The 22,806-nt window shown below is 43.7% G+C and overlaps 1 protein-coding gene across 4 annotated transcripts in view; it reads left to right on the plus strand.

The window, feature by feature from the left end:
* Nucleotides 1-22,806, plus strand: part of LOC139537711 (protein Aster-B-like) — a 123,341-nt gene that overhangs the window by 46,995 nt on the left and 53,540 nt on the right. For 3 of the 4 annotated variants that reach the window (XM_071339331.1, XM_071339332.1, XM_071339335.1), the window contains one exon: nt 1,198-1,272. In XM_071339331.1, the coding sequence (XP_071195432.1) occupies nt 1,198-1,272 (75 nt within the window). Of the gene's footprint in view, nt 1-1,197; nt 1,273-12,447; nt 12,903-22,806 lie in introns of those variants that run through there. The other variant, XM_071339334.1, reaches the window with a different exon arrangement.

Here is a 22,806-nt window from a genome sequence, read left to right on the forward strand (position 1 = left end):
TTGCTAAAAGATACAACTGTTATGCATGGAATTTTAGATGCACTTCTCCTTAATGCAACTGCTGTGTCAGATTTCAAAAAAGCTTTACGAAAAAAGCAAACCATGCAATAATCTGAGTCGGCGCTCAGAGCTCAATCAAGTCACAAATATAGCCGCCATATTATGCAGTCAACAGAAGTCAGAAGTAACATTATAAACATTCACTTACCTTTGATGATCTTTATCAGAATGCACTCCCAGGAATCCCAGTTCCACAATAAATGTTTGTTTTGTTCGATAATGTCCATTTATGTCCAAATTCCTTCTTGTTGTTCTAGCGTTCAGTACACTTTCCAAACTCACGACGCGCGGGCAGGTCCAGCGGAAAGTACGGACGAAAAGTTTAAAATGTTATATTACAGTCCGTAAAAACATGACAAACGAAGTATTGAATCAATCTTTAGGATGTTTTTAACATAATTCTTCAATAATGTTCCAACCGGCGTATTCTTGTGTCTTCAGAAGTGCGATGGAACAGAGCTCGCTCTCACGTGAACGCGCATGGTTAGAGCATGGTCACCTCATGGCAGACCTGACTCATTCCTCTCTCCTTCGGCCCCACTAAACAGTAGAGGCATCTAACAAGGTTCTAACGACTGTTGACATCTAGTGGAAGCCTTGGGAAGTACAACATTACCAATATCCCACTGTATCTTCAATAGGAGCTGAGTTGAAAATCGACCAACCTCAGATTTCCCACTTCCTGGTTGGATTTTTTCTCAGGTTTTTGCTTGCCATATGAGTTCTGTTATACTCACCGACATCATTCAAACAGTTTTAGAATCTTCAGAGTGTTTTCTATCCGAATCTACTAATAATATGCATATTCTAGATTTTATGGCTTTTTAGCAGGCCGTTTACTCTGGGCATGCTTTTCATCCGAACGTGAAAATACTGCCCCCTACCCCAAAGAAGTTAAAGTGACTTTGCATATATGACAAACAGAGAGTAGCAGCAGCGTAAAAGCAGGGAGAGCAGCCTACAACACACATTACACCTAACACTGTCTCTCTGTGGTGTGTTTCCCCAGCAGGGAGAGCAGCCTACAACACACATTACACCTAACACTGTCTCTCTGTGGTGTGTTTCCCCAGCAGGGAGAGCAGCCTACAACACACATTACACCTAACACTGTCTCTTTGTGGTGTGTTTCCCCAGCAGGGAGAGCAGCCTACAAAGCAGCCATGAGGAGGACTCTGCTCACTTCTTGACCCCTCATCGCCGGGAGGAGAGGTGTGTAGCATGTTCGTATTTGTGGGGTTGTGTGTGTGACTGCACGCTTGCGTGCATATGCATGTTCAAACATGCATGCTTGTGAGCAGCTGGGTGAATGCTTAAAAGACAATGAGAGAGCAAATAAAAATGGTATCTATTGCTCATAAAGACTTTTGGAAGACGTTATGTTTTTAATTGGCCTATCAGCCAACTTAACCCAACTTGCTAGCGTGCAAAGAGATGTTGATGATGATGTGTGGTCTGAGGTCTGTGAAGTACCTGCATTGTTCTGATAATTCCACTAGAGAGCAGTGCTGCTACACAGGAGGACTGCTACACAGTAGTGCAGGTTTAGAGTCATTTAGAGAGAGGGGAGAATGTGCATGACCGAGTGTGAGAGAAAGGGAGAAGGAAAGATAAAGAGAGAGAGTGAAGGGAGAGGGGGACTGTTTTAAAGAAGGGTGTTCAATTCCCAAGTGTTAAATTGGAGGTGTTAAGTTGCTTTGAAGCAACTGTTCCTTTTTTTCTCATCAAATGTCTTCTGGGCTTGATCACAAGGAGGCTGTACACATTACAACACAGTCTCAGAGAATTTCCCCTAGTCTCTCTCTCTCTCTCTCGCTCTCGCTCTCTTTCTTTTTCTCTCTCTCTTTTTCTTTCTTTCTTTCTTTCTTTCTTCTTTCTTTCTTTTAGTTTCATTTCCTCACACTGAGCACTGGTGAGGTTGAATACACTTGACTAAAGGGCTCTACACAGTCTACACCAGGGGTGTTTGTCCAGTGACACAAATGTCTTAGGTGGCAAAGATCAGGATGGATATCGTCCTTTATCGGCTCTGTGGTACAGCGCAGTAACAAACATAGTCGTCTATGACTTAGGAAACATGTTATATGAAATATACATTAAATGAGACTAAGAATTTGAATTAATTACAACTTATTTATTTTTAATGTAAACATGTGCAACATGCATCAACATTGCCGAAGAACAAAAGTGGTTGCATAATTGTCTATGCAAAAAGTGCGCTGTGAACCAATGTATATGTGCCTTGACACAAATGGTGTGAGAGCAACTCTGAGACACTGGTGCAGGGGTTCATTGCTGAGCCTGGTGCGGTATTTGTTTTTAATAAAGTTAATTGTGGAGAGGCCTGATTCACAGCTGTATGTGGAGCCAAACATTGTCAGGATGTATAGTACCAGTCAAAAGTTTGGACACCTACTCATTCAAGGGTTTTTCTTTATTTTGTACTATTTTCTACATTGTAGAATAATAGAGAAGACATCAAAACTATGAAATAACAAATCAAAATATATTTTATATTTGAGATTCTTCAAAGTAGCCACCCTTTGCCATGATGACAGCTTTGCACACTCTTGGCATTCTCTTAACCAGCTTCATGAGTTAGTAACCTTGAATGCATTTCAATTAACAGGTGTACCTTGTTAAAAGTTCATTTGTGGAATTTCTTTCCTTCTTAATGCGTTTGAGCCAATCAGTTGTGTTGTGACAAGGGTAGGGTACACAGAAGATAGCCCTATTTGGTAAAAGACCAAGTCCATATTATGGCAAGAACAGCTCAAATAAACAAAGAGAAATGACAGTCCATCATTACTTTAAGACATGAAGGTTAGTCAATGCGGAAAATGTCAAGAACTTTGAAAGTTTCTTCAAGTTCAGTCGCAAAAACCAGCAAGGGCTATGATGAAACTGGCTCTCATGAGGACCGTCACAGGAACGGGAGACCCAGAGTTACCTCTGCTGCAGAGGATAAGTTCATTAGAGTTATCAACCTCAGAAATTGCAGCCCAAATAAATTCTTCACAGAGTTCAAGTAACAGACACATTTACATTTACATTTACATTTAAGTCATTTAGCAGACGCTCTTATCCAGAGCGACTTACAAATTGGTGCATTCACCTTATGATATCCAGTGGAACAACCACTTTACAATAGTGCATCTAACTCTTTAAGGGGGGGGGGGGGGGGGGTTAGAAGGATTACTTTATCCTATCCTAGGTATTCCTTGAAGAGGTGGGGTTTCAGGTGTCTCCGGAAGGTGGTGATTGACTCCGCTGACCTGGTGTTGCAAGCTTGCCTTGAACTGGTATACCCTCTCCCATGAAGGCGTAGCACACGCCCCCTCAGTCCCCTGATTCGGGGTGCCTCCGAGCTCGAAGGGCCTTTGCTCACCTCACACATTTTTTTTACAACCTGTACAAATGTACATCACAATAAATTAAGCTATTTAGAATTAGAAATAGATGTAGCACTTTTGGGACTATTCCATTGAACTCGGCTCTAAAAAAAACTTCAAAGGTTCCAACCCACCCACTTCAAATACACATCCACTCCTCAGGTCATTTTGGCCATTGCCAACATCACAGTGTGCCAGAGTACAGTAACAGAGCCCCCCCCAAAAAATCAACACCAAAACAGATTCATTTTCAATGAAACTTCTTGAATTATTTCTCCTGGGGATCGACGCTGGAGGCTCCGGACTGGGGTTCGACGCTGGAGGCTCCGGACTGAAGGGCGTCACTGGAGTGGAGAGACACAGGAGGCTTCGTGCCATGGATCATCACTGGAGGCTTCGTGCCATGGATCATCACTGGAGGCTTTGTGCCATGGATCATCACTGGAGGCTTCTTGCCATGGATCATCACTGGAGGCTTCTTGCCATGGATCATCACTGGAGGCTTCGTGCCATGGATCATCACTGGAGGCTTCGTGCCATGGATCATCACTGGAGGCTTCGTGCCATGGATCATCACTGGAGGCTTCGTGCCATGGATCATCACTGGAGGCTTCGTGCCATGGATCATCACTGGAGGCTTCTTGCCATGGATCATCACTGGAGGCTTCTTGCCATGGATCATCACTTGAGTGGAGAGACACACAGGAGGCCTGACTCTGGGAGCAGGCACAGGACTCACCAGGCTGAGGAGACATGCAGGAGGGTTAGGGCTTAGTACAGGCACAGGACTCACCAGGCTGGGGAGACATGCAGGAGGCCTCTTCCTTGGCCGAGGCACCGGATACACTGGGTCGTGGAGGCGCACTGGCGGTCTCGAGCGCAGAGCTAGCACAACTCGTCCTGGCTGGATACCCCCTGTAGCCCGGCAAGTGCGGGGAGCTGGAACAGGCCGCACTGGGCTGTGCTGGCGAACCGGGGACACCGTGCGTAGGGCTGGCGCAGGATAACCCGGGCCGAGGAGACACACTGGAGGCCAGATGCGCTGAGCCGGCACCATCCCTCCTGGCTCGATGCCCACTCTAGCCCGGCCGATGCGAGGAGCTGCGATGTAGAGCACCGGGCTATGAGTGCGCACTGGGGACACTGTGCACTTCACCGCATAACACAGTGCTTGCCTGGTCACACTCTCCCCACGGCAAACACGAGGAGTTGGCTCAGGTCTATGACCTGACTCCGCCAATCTCCCAGTGTGCCCCAACCCCCACCCCCCCCAAAAAAAAATTCTGGGGTTGCCTCTCGTGCACGGCTCCGAGCCAACTCCTCGTAGCGCCACCGCTCTGCCTTAGCTGCCTCCAGCTCCTCTTTAGGACGGCGATACTCTCCCGTCTGTGCCCAGGGTCCCTTGCCGTCCAGGATTTCCTCCCATGTCCAACTCTCCAACAAATGCTGCTCCTTCCTACCACGCTTTTTGGTCCGTTGGTGGTGGTGTAGTTCTGTAACGATTCTCGTGGGCTGAAGGAAGAGTGGACCAAGGTGCAGCGTTTAAAGTGTTCATAATTTAATCCAATAACCAAATTGAACAAAAACAACAAACAGGAGAATGAAAGCGAAACAGTTCTGTCTGGTGCAGACACAAAAACAGAAAACAACTACCCACAAAACACAGGTGGGAAAAGGCTACCTAAGTATGGTTCTCAATCAGAGACAACGATAGACAGCTGCCTCTGATTGACAACCACACCCGGCCAAACACATAGAAATAGACAACATAGAACAAAAACATAGAATGCCCACCCCAACTCACGCCCTGACCAACCAAAATAGAGACATACAAAGGATCTCTAAGGTCAGGGCGTGACACTCACTCATAAATAGAGAGGCATATCTGATCATATCCCAATGTAAATCAAGGTTAGAAAATACTCAATGTTTTTGTCAAATACTACATCTGTATTTGCCAGCAGCATACCACCCTGCATCCCACAGCTGGCTTTCTTCTGAAGCTAAGCAGGGTTGGTCCTGGTTGGTAGACCAGATGCTGCTGGAAGTGGTGTTGGAGGGCCAGTAGGAGATACCCTTTCCTCTGGTCCAATATATACTTTTTAAGTGATTGGGGACATTGTCCTGTGTAGGGTGCTGTCTTTCGGATGGGACGTTAAATGGGTGTCCTGACTCTCTGCCGTCACTAAAGATCCCATGGCACTTATCGTAAGAGTAGGAGTGTTAACCCCGGTGTCCGAGCTAAATTCCCCATCTGGCCCTCATATCATCATGGTCACCTAATCATCCCCAGCTTACAATTGGTTCATTCATCCCCCCTCCTCTCCCCTGTAACTATTCCCCAGGTTGTTGCTGTGAATGTGTTCTCAGTCAACTTACCTGATAAAATAAGGGTTAAATACAAATTAAATAAAAAATCTGTTTGGGATTCTTGCGGTCAATTTGCAGTGTACCAATTATTTATAACTACGTTCGGGCCCCCTCACCATCCGCTAAAGGAGAAATCGACCCACGGCTTAATGTAATTGGGGCTACTGTAGGCTATATGTACAAATGAAAAACCATCACAAAGATAAACATTATCATTTTGGGGGGCAGGTCTAAAGAAACGTTATGGAAATAAGAAAATGTTTTTCAAAACACAAATTTTAAGTTTTATTATGCTACTACTCTTTGCTTAGTAGCCTGAGCTACACTTTATGACCAAAAGTATGTGTACAGCTACGCTCCCCATACAACCTGACAGAGCTTGAGAGGATCTGCAGAGAAGAATGGGAGAAACTTCCCAAATACAAGTGTGCCAAGCTTGTAGCTTCATACCCAAGAAGACTCAAGGCTGTATTCGCTGCCAAAGCTGCTTTAAAAAAGTACTGAGTAAAGGGTCTGAATACTTATGTTTTGCTTTATCATTATGGGATATTGTGTGTAGATTGAGGGGAAAAAACGATTTAATCACTTTTAGAATAAGGCTATATGGTTACAAAGTGGGAAAAGTCAAGGGTTCTGAATACTTGTTTGGTTGTAGTGCGTAATAGTATCCGGTTTTCTCGTCATGTCCTGTCAATGGCAGCTGTCGGAAAAATGGTGCTAACGACAGAAATGTTATTTCTTGCCTTGCACTGGTATAGTGTGAGTGTTGTCTTGTCATTCTTCAGTACCGTTGTGGAGTACAACAGCTGTGCAAGTGCATATTTTACGCAGAGAGGGTGAGCTCCCATCTCGCTTTGTTCATGGTGCCGACTAGGATTGTTTTATTTGCAAGCAACTTGTTCGGCAATGACAGTGAAGTGAAGAAATTGTCCATGGTGACATTTCTCCCCTTGCCAGCATAAGGTTCCACAAGCCTCATCACCACATTCTCTGAAACTTGCTCACCTGCTGCCCAATGTGGATCTTTTCTGAAACGGTGCAGTTCCTTCCTTTCCCCTGTCTCACCATCTCCTTTGTTGGTGGCCCGGGCATACCGTTCTGGCTTTTTTATGACTTGGCCTCGGAAGTGTAGATTCAGGCTGAGGCTCAGAATCAGAAGAATAATCATCAGAGATGTCATGATTGAATTCCTCCCCGCCATCTGTGTCACATGTGCATCCATCCATTCGTCTTTGTCTTCTTGCCCTTCTAAATCACGCACGCTCTCACTGTGTACTCCAAGTAGGCCAGAGTAGACTGATGAAACTGCTTTGATTGGGTGGACTGATATAGGGTACATACCATTTTGAGATTATTAGTAGAATATACCAATACAAAGAATGGCCCACCCTGTTCTTCATTCTGGTTACTACGTAGTTATGCATTGTCCGTTTCCCCTTGCTCATCAACTCACCCATTCGTCCCCATCATACTTTACTTAATTTGTTATATGTGTGAAATTAGTTTAGGTTCAGTATCAGGGTGATTATCAACTGACCACTGCACCTTCCAATGTCGGGAGAATGAGCAGAGCAGGCCCAACCGTCGGGAGAAGGAGGGGCAACGGGGTTAAACCTTTCAAATAATGACAAAGACGGCGGGGAGCATGACTTTAAAAATGGCAGAGTAATAAAATAAATACATGAATGAGCAGTCAGAATGCCTGCTTTAACGGTTCTAGTGTTAAAGGGGTAAAGTAGAATGCGGCTTTAGCGGTTCTAGTGTTAAAGGGGTAAAGTAGCTTTCCTTGACTCCTTTCCTTCATGTGCCCTGATCTGGAGGCAGGTCACTGGATCAAATCACAGTGAAAACAATCTGTCTCTGTGCCCTTGAACAAGGCACTTAACCCAAATTGCTCCAAGGGCGCTGGAGAATGGTGACCCTGGCCATGAGCCCACTCCCTGCAGGCATCTTAGGAGGAGTTGGGATATGCAAGAAAGACATTTTCATGACACGCTAGTACAATTCTGTAACAGGATAAATATAAGACCCCCCCAAATTATTTGTTATTAATTATCTTAAGAAATGGAACAGGTGAGAGCAGATTTCCAGTAGTCGTTCCCGATTGCTTTCACCTCTTTTCAGATCAGTGCAGAATATAATTCAATAAAATAGAACTGTATTGTCCATTTGTAAGGAAGAGCAGTGTGGCCTGAGAGTCAAACCACATGGGACAAACGAATAAAAGGAATTGTCATATGAAGATAGCAAAGAGAGGGGTTTTTGTGTGCATGCATCTTTGTGTGTGTGTGCGCTTGTCTGAGCGTGCGTATCTGTTCAGGGATCTCGGTTCAGAGGTCAGAGTGGTGTTTGCGGCTCTGATCTGAGGAGATAGAGGGTGCTTCAGTGATGCAGCAGTAACAGCATCAGCGGGGATTCATATTACCACATCTGATGATTCATCACCACCATACTGCAGCATGCAGCAGACCAGGGTTATCTGAACCCCTACACACACACACACACACATACACACGCTCCACTACAGACAGACAAGAGCTAAAAGGTTTAAGGTGTAACAGTTAAAACTCCCAACTGTTAACGTTTCTCTCGCCCTCATTCCAGCCCATCACTTTGTCTTTCACTAAACTCCTCTTTCCATCTCAGACTAATTCCCTCAGCCTCTCCTCCCCTGACTTTGATGTGCTCATTTAGATTAAGGTGCTAGATAGCATATAATTATGTTGCTAATTATAGTCTTGCGGAGTTACTAATGTCTCGGTAGCCTCACTATATTGTGTTGGTGGCGTCGTGAGAGAAACTGTGTGCCGTGCTGAGTAGGGGGAAGTTTCCCCTAGACGCTGATTTTGTGTCAGTTTAGTGTTTCCCCTCACGAATGGTTTAGGTTAAGAAAGGCTGATCCTAGTTCTGTACCTAAGGGACACTTCACCCCGGAGCAGTGTCAATCTTTCTATGGGAGGCTCGCCCGGTGCAGATTGTAGAAGAGCAGATGCTAGGCTAAGGGATTAGCACCACAGCCTAGAGGCTCTGTTTCTGATGCTAACCGAGCTCGACAGGCACCCGTCTGTCACCTGACTTCCCGCGCCGCCCTCTCATTGGTTGGCCGGTATAAAGCAGCGTGGCTAAAAATACCAAATAAGGTTATAGAGGGGACTGAGAGCCAGTGTGTGGGCGCTCTGGGGCCTGGCCCTTTGAACTCTGGCTTGGTGTGTGTCCCTGCTGCGCCGCTCAAAGCATAGGAAGCTGTGTGTGCTGAAATAGCTGTGTGTGTGTTCGTATGCGTGCGTACATGCGTGTGTAAGGAGAGCCTTGGGTCCACAGTGATCTCAGCCACGTCTCCAGAGACCAAGCACAGGAAATCAGCAGGCCCGTATCCAGAGCTACAATTACAGTGAATATAGAGCAGCAATGTAGGCCGGCTAGAACACCCTGCATGGCATACCGCAGTTCTGTCAGACAGGTTCGATTCACAGGTCCGCCCTTAGGTCTCTCTCTTTCAACCCTATATGTTGTTTTGTAATAATAATACATGGGACTTACATTGAGTATACAAAACAGGAACACTTGCTCTTTACATGACATAAACTGGCCAGGTGAATCCAGGTTAAAGCTATGATCCCTTATTGAAGTCACTTGTTAAATCCACTTCAAATTTTATTAGTCACATACACATGGTTAGCAGATGTTAATGCAAGTGTAGCTAAATGCTTGTTTTTTGTTCAGTGTAGATGAAGGGGAGGAAACAGGTTAAAGAAATATTTTTAAGCTTTGAGACAATTAAGACATTCAGAGGGATATTGAAGTGCCTCTGAACAGGGTATGGTATTAGGTGCCAGGTGCATTGGTGTGAGGGTGTCAAGAACTGCAACGCTGCTGGGTTATTCACTCTCAACAGTTTCCTGTGTGTACAGTATCAAGAATGGTCCACCACGCAAAGGACATCCAGCCAACTTGACACAACTGTGGGAAGCATTGGATTCAACATGGTCCAGCATCCCTGTGGAGTCCATGCCTTGTCAAATATTAGGTCTTCCTAATGTTTGGTGTACTCAGTGTATATTGCACATTTCAATGACCCTAAGTCTCCCCCTCTCTTCACTGCTGTCTAAAAATATTAAGAATAATACTTTAGTGTTACCAGGGCTAAATGCAACACTGGTCAGTTGTAGCAGGTACATTATATTGTAGTGATACATCCTTGTCTGAGTACCAGTGTAATGTTTTTTTGGGACATTCAAGTCATCAATATGTTGCTACTGGATGTGTTGAGAAGCTATTCAAATGCAGTCAAAAGGCATTTTTCAATGTTAAATTAATCCAAATCAATTATGAATGTGTAAAAAATACAATCATTTTCAAACCCACCTCCTGTTGATTAAAGCGCAGTCAAACGTGTGGTGTGTGTTAGTAAGGGGGTACTCGGGGAAGGTTGAAGTTCAAAAAGGATACTTTTTTTAGGTAACCACTGTGATTACATGGTAGGCTATAGGTACATCACTGTTGCAGTCCTCTCTGTTACTATACTGTGGAATCGACCAGACTAGAAACACTCATACTGATATTTTATGTGTCTTACCAGATTAGGATGGATTGGTTTACATTCATGAAACCTGAATGTACGTGACACAAGTCATTGGTTTTGAGTGGTTTGAATTCCTGTGTCATCGTGGCACTACCCATGCATCTAAGGGGAGGTTTCCATGACAACAGTCCTTGGCCATGTGACACCCAGCCTTGGCCCAAATGCATTTTGGGTAAGGTGACTCTGCAAAACTTGACTGTAGCAGGAAAGAGAGGGAGAAGGAAAGAGAGAGGGAGGGAGAAAGGGAGGCAGCCCCGGTGCCCACTCCCTCCCTCCGTCTCTCTCTCTCCAACTCCCTCTTCAGTCCTTCCCCTTTTCCCTGTCGGCGTGCTGCCAAATGTGCTGGAGCAGGACGTATAGTGCAGGGAGCAAAGCAAGGCTAATTTCTGACCCAGAGCTCAACCCAAATGAGGAAGGAGTCTGACAATTAAATGGGCACTTAAGGCTCCTGTTGATTTAAACAAAAACAGCATATAAATAGTTTCTTTAACTTAGACACACATGCTGTAAGAAAATGGCCTGTAGTATTATTATAGACGATACGGGGATTGCATTGTGTGCACCATGTACAAAATACAGCGTGTTTACTTGAACAGGGTAATCATCTCCTTCTTACAGACATTGATTAAGAAAAGTTACAACATAAATTGTGTCACAGATGATAATTTTACTCCCCCTGTCTATATAATATGTTAGTTAGTTTGCGTGTGTCATTACGTTAGGAAAATGTTACCCAAGATGTCCATAAATTACAATATAGAATACTGACTTACAATATCAGTGGCTTAGCAGTGTGGTTAGGGCTAGCAGGGTGGTTAGGGTTAGCAGGGTGGTTAGGGTTAGCAGGGTGGTTAGGGCTAGCAGGGTGGTTAGGGTTAGCAGGGTGGTTAGGGTTAGCAGGGTGGTTAGGGCTAGCAGGGTGGTTAGGGTTAGCAGGGTGGTTAGGGTTAGCAGGGTGGTTAGGGCTAGCAGGGTGGTTAGGGTTAGCAGGGTGGTTAGGGTTAGCAGGGTGGTTAGGGTTAGCAGGGTGGTTAGGGTTAGCAGGGTGGTTAGGGTTAGCAGGGTGGTTATGGTTAAGCATTAGGATTAGCATTGTGGTTAAGGTTAGGCTTATGATCACATTTTATGAGTTTGTGGCTTTGCCAGCTAGTGACCACTCTGCCGTTTTCCCTCCTCGGCAAGAATCATGACAAAATATGCCAACCTGTGACAATGAATGTGACTTGACCAAAGAGAAATTTTGAAATTGGAAATACGGAAATTGACTCAGCCACAGGCACATGTGGTTCTGCTCTTTTGCACACCAGTACCAGTATCTCTTCTTGCACATGATCATCTGATGATTTATCACTCCAGTGTTAATCTGCTAAATTGTAATTATTCGATTTATTGCCTACCTCATGCCTTTTGCACACATTGTATATAGATTCTCTTTTTTCTACCATGTTATTGACTTGTTTATTGTTTACTCCATGTGTAACTCTGTGTTGTCTGTTCACACTGCTATGCTTTATCTTGGCCAGGTCGCAGTTGCAAATGAGAACTTGTTCTCAACTAGCCTACCTGGTTAAATAAAGGTGAAATAAAAAAATAAAAAAATAAAATAAAAAACATACAAGCACACACATATACAAAACAGTACAATTAGGTTTCCCTAATTTTCATTTACACACACACATTATCTTTCTCTCTCACATCCAGACCGACACACACACACACACACACGCAGTGTGCTCCATCTATCCCGCATTAAGAGATTAGAGAGCCAGCTGCTAGGACTGATGGATCCTGGAGTTTGAAGCCACACACACACACACTGTAATCCCCTCCGAGGGTCTGACTCTAACAGACATAAGAGAGTGTGTGTGTGAAATAGAGAGGGAAACGGTACTGTTTGGTTGGCGCCACAGTACTGTTCTGTTGGGGGGAGGAGCTAAGCTCATAGAGAGAAAGAGGGGGCTCGCTGGATTGGATGTGAGAGGAACGGAGCATGCCCAATAGGTCCCTCAGCCCTGCAAGCGGCTCAGCTCTTGCTTTCATCTGCAGAGCGAGAGAGAGAGTAAGTGAGTCTACTGCATATGGGAGAGTTTGCATGTGAGCAGCTGCCACCACCGTACTCACTCTGACACACACACACACACACACACATACACATCCACACTCTCATCCACAAACACACACAGATGAGGCTGAAAGTGTTTGGGACAAGCAGCAGGAAAGGACAGCTTTATCAGCACTAGTGTTAGCATTGTAGCATTTTGAGCTAGCTGGCTCCTCTTCTCCTTCCTCCGTTTCTCTGTGAGCCAGGGCAAGCTCCCCTCTTTCTCCCCCTCACATGGGCCCTGCGGACAGACCTAGGGCCCCGGGACTACCCCTCCTGTTGCCACTCAACATGGCAAGGAATGACTGGCCGTCCGAGTGGGGAGACCTCGCTATGGGCATTGGACAGCAACACTTCTGCTCACCGCTGCACTAATGAAGGGCTTCAAGCTCGCCTGGTAAGACTAATATCTGTCTTTATTGGGAGACACTGATGATAGGGGTAGGAGGAAGATGATGAGGGTTAGGAGGAGGAGTAGCCGAGTGCTTCCCTGCCCTGACCTGCTATTTCCTCAATCCTTCCCTTCCTTCGTCTTCTCTCTCTCTTTCTTTCACGCCATCTGTCCATTCCTGGCATCAAGGATGGGAGATTTTTACTGAGCCCTTTATAATATGGCAGCCTTGAAGAGAGCATCATATTCCTCTCCTCTCTCGTTGGTTTGTGTCTCCTCTCATCAGCCTCTTCTAGTTTCTTTTCCCTGCATTTTTTCTCAGTTATCCTCATCTCTTGTCCTTGTTTCTTATTTCCTCTCCCCGGTTCTCCTTGGTTTCCATTGGTTCTGCTCAGTTCTCCTCTCCTCTATTCTCCTCAATTAACCTCTATCTGTTTCCAGTGTTTGTGAATGCGTCTCCCTCCTGCCTCTGTCATATATTGTTATTGCTGGCCTCCACTGATTGTTACACTAGGGAGTGAGGGAGAGAGAGAACGCTAACCTGATGCCATCATTGAAGTCATTTGTGGTGAGGGGCATTGTATAAACCAAAGTCATCAGCGATTGGATTGTCTCTAACCAATCAGAGTATCAAAGCCAATTATGAATTTTGAAACCGCTGATTTACCCACGTGTGTTCTGGCTCTGGCCCAACCCATCGGTTTCTGTACCAATTAGACGGCCCTGAATGTGTTGGGGAGGTTCTCTGATCCAGACTCATTGCGGAGATGAACTAACGTCCGTGGGCGTGGTATAGCATTTGGCCAGAGCAGGGAGTCTGGTTAGCCAGGCAAAGAGAACACAACAGTAACACCACTGTCAGAGTGGCATTCTGAGCAATCTTTCCTCCCACAGTGTCCCTCCACAGTGTCCCTCCACAGTGTCCCGAAGCTTCTCCACTTAATTTTAGATCTCCGTGCCTCAATCCTCCTCTCCCCTTGTTGCTTCCTCAGAATCGGAGAATGTGTGTTTGTTTTGAAAACCCCAAAATCAAATAAAATTGTATTTGTCACATGCTTCGTAAACAACAGGTGTAGATTAACAGTTAAATGCTTATTTACGGAACTTCCCAACAATGCAGAGACAAATTTAATAAAAATGATAACACAAGGAATAAATACACAATGAATAACGGTACCGTGGCTATATACACAGGGTACAAGTACCGAGTCGATGTGCAGGGGTACGAGGTAATTGAGGTAGATATGTACGTAGAGGTAGGGATAAAGTGACTTGGCTACAGGATAGATGATGAGCAGTAGCAGCAGCGTATGTGATGAGTCAAAATAGTTAGTGCAAAGGGGGGTCAATACAGATAGTAAACCAAATATCTACCAGGACTATTTAGTAGTCTTATGACTTATGGTAGAAGCTGTTCAGTGTCCTGTTGGTTCCAGACTTGATGCATCAGGATCGCTTGCTGTGCGGCAACAGAGAGAACAGTTGACGTGTGGGTGTACATGTATTTGTGAATTTCCTTGCACTAGTGTGTACACTGTATGATGTGCATGTGTGCACATGGTCACATCTGAAATTATTGTCAGCATTGATAAAGATGAGCAAAAATGACTGTATAAAATAAATTATACAAATACTGAACTATATTGTATGCTCCAAACATTTTGACAATGATCTTATTTTATACTAATACAATTGCTCAGAGAAAGATTTTGTTTAACCAGTAATACTTTGATATCCTTTGTCTGTGCTTATAGACTGCCCTCTTCAATTCAAACCACAGGTTTTCAATGGGGTTCAAGTCCGGAAATGGAGATGGCCATTGCAAAAGGTTGAGTTTGTGGTCAATTAACCATTTCTTTGTGCTTGGGGTTATTGTCTTGCTGCCAGATATACTTGCAGCCAAGTTAAAGATGCACAAATATCATACCTCCCAAAAAACCTAACCCCCCCCCCCCCCATTATTGTAATGTTTAGAGGTCAGCATGTCTTGGGGGTATGATGTTTGTGTCTGAAACTCTCACTCATCATTATTCACAAATCATTCAAGATTTTCCGTAATCATTGTAGCATCCACATTCATGCAGAAGTGTTTAGAAACATATTCCATTCTTATTTTCAGTAAAAGTGACTCCAAAATTACATGTTATTTACCATTTAATTTCTATTGTGCGCAAAATAATCTGAAACAAAACCAAAAAGAGCAGCAAATGGAACCAACACATTTTTAGAGTCACAAACTTGATATAGTCATTGCATGCTATGAATATGGGACCAAATACTTTTCTAATAGTTTAGTACACATAAGTGAATTTATCCCAATACTTTTGGTCCCCTAAAATGGTGAGTACTACAAAAAGTGCAGTAATTTCTAAACGGCTCACCCGATATGGATGGAAATACCCTAAAATGAAAGCTGACAGTCTGCACTTTAACCTCAGTCATTGTATCATTTCAAATCCAAAGTGATGAAGTACAGAGCCAAAACCCCAAAACAATTTCACTGTCCCAATACTTTTGGACCTCACTGTACAGTGGATGTTGTATATTAATGGGTCTGCATAGAGCCATACCGTACATTTTGACAATGCGCACGCATGCACACACACTCCACATTCCCTAAAACGGGAAGACAAGGGAAGTTCCATGGCAGAAATCAGCTAAAGTGGGGTCAGAACCCGGTTTAAATCAGTGACGCCTCACAAAAATTCAAACCAACCAAATGCCTTGCTTGGACGGAGTTACAAAGGTGGTCACCAGATTAGTGCTGTGGGAGCAACAGTGCGTGAGGATAAAAAATGCCAACAGGCACTGGTGACAAAACATTTTAGAATTTTTCACAGCATTTCTGTTATTTCGAAATGAGCTAAAGCTGCAGCAAGAGGGCACAAACGGTCTACAATGCTGGCCATATCAATATTTTTTTATTTTGACATTTCTGAAGTGATATTTGGTTGTGATGGCTAGCATGAGGGACAAAAAGTAGCTAGCCACAATGAGGTTCGTTTTGAGAAGTCGGCTAACCTTGTAAGCTACTAGCTGTCTCGAGGTATTGTTCGCATGAGGTAGAGTACCTCATGATAAGCTGTAGACCATACTACCTACCAAGAGAGTTTTCAGCCATATTTTTTGTAGCCGTCTATTTACCATCACAAACCAATGATGGCACTAAGACCGCACTCAACGAGCTGTATAAGGATATAAGCAAGAAAATGCTCATCCAGAAGTGGCGCTCCTAGTGGCCGGGGACTTTAATGCAGGCAAACTTAAATCCGTTTTACCTCATTTCTACCAGCATGTCACATGCGCAACCAGAGGGGAAAAAAACTCTAGACCACCTTTACTCCACACACAGAGACTCATACAAAGCTCTCCCTCGCACTCCATTTCGCAAATCTGACCCTTCTATCCTTTTGATTCCTGCTTACAAGCAAAAACTAAAGCAGGAAGTACCAGTGACTCGCTCGATATGGAAGTGGTCAGATGATGTGGATGCTACGCTACAGGATTGTTTTTCTAGCACAGACTGGAATATGTTCCAGGATTCATCCAATGACTTTGAGGAGTATACCACCTCAGTCACCGGCTTCAGCATTAAGTGCATCGATGACGTCGTCCCCACAGTGACCGTACGTACATATCCCAACCAGAAGCCATGGATTACAGACAACATACACACCGAGCTAACGGCTACAGCTACCGCTTTCAAGGAGCGGGACAATAATCCAGACGCTTATAAGAAATCCTGCTATACCCTCAGACGAAGCATCAAACAGGCAAAGCGTCAATACAGGACTAAGATTGAATCCTACTACACCAGGGCTTGCAAACTATTATGGACTACAAAGGGAAACCCAGCGGTGAGCTGCCCAGTGACGCGAGCCTACTAAATGCCTTTTATGCTCGCTTCGAGGTAAGCAACACTGAAGCATGCATGAGAGCACCAGCTGTTCTTCACTAATATTTTTAACCTCTCCCTGACTGAGTCTGTAAAACCTACATGTTTCAAGCAGACCACCATAGTCCCTGTGCCCAAGAAAGCAAAGGTAACCTGCCTAAATGACTACCGCCCCATACGAGTCACGTCGGTAGCCATGAAGTGCTTTGAACGGCTGGTCATGGCTCATATCAACACCATCATCCCGGAAACCCTAGACCCATCGTAAATCTCCTCTGTCAGTGTTATCTCAGAGGCCCATCCTCAGTAGAACACACAATAGTTAACAAAATACTCTATTCTGTCGAATAAAACAACCATTACAATGCAATACAAGCATTATAACATAATCTTGCAATTTTCCACGACAGGCGCTACAGAGGGTAGTGCGTACAGCCCAGTACATCACCGGGGCCAAGCTTCCTGCCATCCAGGACCTATATGCTAGGCGATGTCAGAAGAAGGCCCAAAAAATTGTCAAAGTTTCCAGTCACCCAAGTCATAGACTGTTCTCTCTGCTAACGCAAGTCTAGGTCCAAAAGTCTCCTTGACAGCTTCTACCCCCAATCCATCAGACTGCTGAACAATTAATCAAATGGCCACCCGGACTATTTATATTGACACCCCACCACCCCCCTTTGTTTTTACATTGCTGCTACTTGCTATTTATTATCTATGCATAGTCACTTTACCCCTATCTACATGTACAATTTACCTCAACTAACCTGTAACCTGAACATTGACTCGGTACTGGTACCCCCTGTATATAGCCTCGTTATTGTTATTCTGTGTTACTTTTTATTTTATACATTACTTTATTTAGTAAATCTTTTCTTAACTGTATTTCTTGAACTACGTTGTTGGTTAAGGGCTTGTAAGTAAGCATTTCATGGTAAGGTCTACACCTGTTGTTTTCGGCGCATGTGACATACAACTCCCTCACGACGCCAGGTCAGCGGAGTCAATCACCACCTTCCGGAGACACCTGAAACCCCACCTCTTTAAGGAATACCTAGGATAGGATAAAGTAATCCTTCTAACCCCCCCCCCCCCCTTAAAAGAGTTAGATGCACTATTGTAAAGTGGTTGTTCCACTGGATATCATAAGGTGAATGCACCAATTTGTAAGTCGCTCTGGATAAGAGCGTCTGCTAAATGACTTAAATGTAAATGTAATTTGATTTGATTTTTTAAATTTAACTAGCTAGCTACTAGCTAGTTCAATTTCCCTCATGATTAAAAACCCAACGTTTTGTTCATAAAAACAGCATATTATTGACCTGAAAGGTTAGCTGTGTTAGCCCAGTCACTAGCTTATCCAGGGTCAGTGATACATAGACAGTAAATGGTTGCTCTATCTATGGAAACAACTGAAATCATTTTGCAAGGAACATTGCTCAAATTAATGAAATAAAATGATCCTCAAAATGTTACCTGTGATGCTCCTGTAGCCTAATTGTCTCCTTATTTTCATACTGTACCTAAATTACAAGGGTTGGATTTGCACTAAAACAAACAAAGTCTGCCTCATATACACTGAACAAAAATATAAATGCAACATGCAACAATTTCAAAGATTTTACTGAGTCACAGTTCATTTAAGGAAATCAGTCAATTGAAATAAATTCATTAGGCCCTAATCTATGGATTTCACATGACTGGGAATACAGATATGCATATGTTGGTCACAGATACCTTTTTTTTAAAGTAGGAGTGTGGATCAGAAAATCAGTCCCTATCTGGTGTGACAACCATTTGACACATCTTCGCGTAGAGTTGATCAGGCTGTTGATTGTGGCCTGTGGAATGTTGTCCTACACCTCTTCAATGGCTTTGCGAAGTTACTGGATATTGGTCAGAACTGGAACATGCTGTTGTACACGTCGATCCAGAGCATCCCAAACATGCTCAATGGATGACATGTCTGGTGGGAATGCAGGCCATGGAGAACTGGGTTAAGTGTGCAATTGGCATGCTGACTGCAGGAATAGCCACCAGATAATGTAATGTTAATTTCTCTACCATAAGCCGCCTCCAACGTCATTTTTGAGAATTTGGCAGTACAGATCCTTGCAACATGGGGCCGTGCATTATCATGTGGAAACATGAGATGATGGTGGCGGATGAATGGCACGACAATGGGCCTCAGGATCTCGTCACGGTATCTCTGTGCATTCAAATTGCCAACGATAAAATGCAATTGTGTTCATTGTCCATAGCTTCTTCCTGCCCATACCATAACCCCACCGCCTCCATGGGGCACTTTGTTCACAACGCTGACATCTGCCCACACAATGACATGCACGCTGTCTGCCATCTGCCCGGTACAGTTGAAACAGAGATTCATCCGTGAAGAGCACACTTCTCCAGCATGCCAGTGACCATCTAAGGTGAGCATTAGCCCACTGAAGTCGATTATGAAACCGAACTGCAGTCAGGTCAAGACCCTGGTGAGGACGACGAGCATGCATATGAGCTTCCCTTAGACGGTTTCTGACAGTTTGTGCAAACCCAGAGATTCCTCAGTTGTCCAGGTGGCTGGTCTCAGATGATCCTGCAGGTGAAGAAGCTGGATGTGGAGATCCTGGGCTGGCGTGGTTACACGTGGTCTGCGGTTTTCAGGCCGGTTGGACGTACTACCAAATTCTCTAAATGACGTAAGAGAAATTAACATTCAGTTACCTGGCAAAACCTCTGGTGGCTATTCCTGCAGTCTGCATGCCAATTGCACACTCCCTCAACTTGAGACAGCTTTGGCATTGTGTCGTGACACAACTGCACATTTTAGAGTGGCCTTTTATAGAACGCCACAGTGGGGGTGTCATTGTATCACAATTCCAGTACGTCAGAAGTTTGCATACACTAAGTTGACTGTGCCTTTAAACAGCTTAGAAAATTCCAGAAAATGATGTCATGGCTTTAGAAGCTTCTGATAGGGTAATTGACATCATTTTAGTCAATTGGAGGTGTACCTGTGGATGTATTTCAAGGCCTACCTTCGAACTCAGTGGGAAAATGGGAAAATCAAAAGAAATAAGCCAAGACCTCCGGAAAAAATGTGTAGACTTCCACAAGTCTGGTTCATCCTTGGGAGCAATTTCCAAACGCCTGAAGGTACCATGTTCATCTGTACAAACAATAGTATGCAAGTATAAACACCATGGTACCATGCAGCCGTCATACCGCTCAGGAAGGAGACGTGTTCTGTATCCTAGAGATGAACGTACTTTGGTGCGAAAAGTGCAAATCAATCTCAGAACAACAGCAAAGGACCATGTGAAGATGCTGGAGGACATTGACATAACCTGAAAGGCCGCTCAGCAAGGAAGAAGCCACTGCTCCAAAACTACCATTAAAAAAAGCCAGACTACGATTTGCAACTGCACATGGGGACAAAGATCGTACTTTTTGGAGAAATGTCCTCTGGTCTGATGAAACAATAATAGACCTGTTTGGCCATGATGACCATTGTTATGTTTGGAGAAAAAAAGGGTAGGCTTGCAAACCGAAGAACACCATCCCAACCATAAAGCATGGGGGTGGCAGCATCATGTTGTGGGGGTGTTTTGCTGCAGGAGGAACTGGTACACTTCACAAAATAGATGGCATCATGTGGAAAATTATGTGTATGTATTGAAGCAACGTCTCAAGACATTAGTCAGGAAGTTAAAGCTTGGTCGCAAATGGGTCTTCCAAATGGACAATGACCACAAGCATACTTCCAAAGTTGTGGCAAAATGGCTTAAGACAAAAAAGTCAAGGTATTGGAGTGGCCATCACAAAGCCCTGACCTCAATCCCATAGAAAATTTGTGGGCAGAACTGAAAAAGCGTGTGCGAGCAAGGATGCCTACAAACCTGACTAAGTTACACCAGCTCTGTCAGGAGGAATGGGCCAAAATTCACCCAACTTATTGTGGGAAGCTTGTGGAAGGCTACTCAAAACGTTTGACCCAAGTTCAACAATTTGAAGGCAATGCTACCAAATACTAATTGCGTGTATGTTTACTTCTGACCCAGTGGGAATGTGATGAAAGACATAAAAGCTGAAATAAATCATTCTCTCTACTATTATTCTGACATTTCACATTCTTAAAATAAAGTGGTGATCCTAACTGACCTAAGACAGGGAATTTTTACTAGGATTAAATGTCAGGAATTGTGAAAAACTGAGGTTAAATGCATTTGGCTAAGGTGTATGTAGACTTCCGACTTCAACTGTATATTCTCCTCTATTTACTCTCAAATTCGAAAATCATTCAAGACTACAAATCCCTGCAAGCTCCTGCATGTCATCTCTAGCTGACACCTTTGCTAACAGGTATTGTCAATTTAAAACTTGCACAAGACCGTTCACAGAATTGTCAATTTTAAAGAAATGTATTCATTACTAAATTTAGCTAACATTAGATAGTTAATCCAGAGATTCTTACCTTTGCCTCGATTCTGCAGTCTCGTCCAGATCATTATGGCATTTGTAGTTCTTTATCATTAGCTGCTAATTACCATTTCATTTTTGGGGTAAATAGAAACGAATATATTGTTAAGTCACTTTGTACTAGAGAGATATACACATGCACACCAGGATAAGCCTACACAAAACACAGACGTTTTTTAAGTGTAACTAAAATTCCCTATGGGAGAAATGAATAGTGGGAAAACGATTGGAACATTTCCTTGTTTGACCGCTAGGTGTTATGGGCATTATGAATCCTACTGTGGTACTCTATTGTCGCCGGCACAAGGTGCACCTGTGTTATGATCATGCTGTTTAATCAGCTTCTTGATATGCCGCACCTGTCAGGTGGATGGATTATCTTGGCAAAGGAGAAATGCTCACTAAAAGGGATGTAAACAAATTTGTGCACAACATTTTTGAGAAATACGTTTTTTGTGCGTATGGAAAATGTCTGGGATCTTTTATTTCAGCTCCTGAAACATGACCAACACTACATTTTTTTATTTATATTTTTGTTCAGTGTACATTGTCTACTGGTATAATTTTAGATTGAGAACAAATAGCTCAACATGTAAACAATGTGTGAAAATAAGCTATTCTCTGCTTCAGATACCCTTAAGGCCAGTAATGCCCTCATACTGTATGTCTATGGCTGCATTGGCAATGCATGCCATATGATAAGCTGCTAAATGGATTCACATACTGTAGCTGATATACTGAGAGAGAGTGACAATCAAATAAAACAGATTTGAGATCTTACAAAAAGGAAATGTTTGAGAATACAATCTGGAGGCGAAAGAAACGCACACCTGTTTAGGCGAGGTGCTGGATGGCGAAGTAGAACACTTGAAAAATAAAAGGAGAGCCGCACACTCTAGGAGCTCAGATGCAATAATTGAATAACCTAATATCCAACGTTTCGACAGACTTCATCAGTGTATAATGACAAACACTGCGGGTCACTAGTTTATATAGTGTCAAAGGACACACACAGGTGTCTGTAATCATGGCCGGGTGTGGTCTGATATCATTGGTTAATTCTCAGATATAAAAATAACATTCAAAAAGAATACGATCATAGATACAATTTGGCTACATAGGCCTACAAACATTTACAATGAATAGCAAAATCACAATAATCACAAGAATGGCTTCAGATCAAAGTCCACGTTGAGACCAAAGGGAGCAAGGGTCTTTAAAGATCCAGGCAGCCTCTCGTTTTAACAATAAATTGTCGAGGTCACCCCCTCTCCTAGGGAGAGTGACATGTGTGATGCCGATATAACATAGGGACGAAATCGAGTGGTTCTCTTCCAAAAAGTGGGCCCCAACTGGGTATGTCAAGTTTTTGCACCTAATGGTGCTCCAAGATTTGTACTTTTAATCCGCGCTTTGTTTTACCCACACTATTTTTACCACAAGGACAAGTTATAAGATAAATAACTGCCTTAGTGGAGCACGTGATAACACCTTTGGGGAAACAGATCCCAATCAAAGGTGTTATCACTTCTTGAAATG

This window comes from Salvelinus alpinus, chromosome 13, assembly GCF_045679555.1.
Source record: "Salvelinus alpinus chromosome 13, SLU_Salpinus.1, whole genome shotgun sequence".
Taxonomy (NCBI): Eukaryota; Metazoa; Chordata; class Actinopteri; order Salmoniformes; family Salmonidae; genus Salvelinus; species Salvelinus alpinus.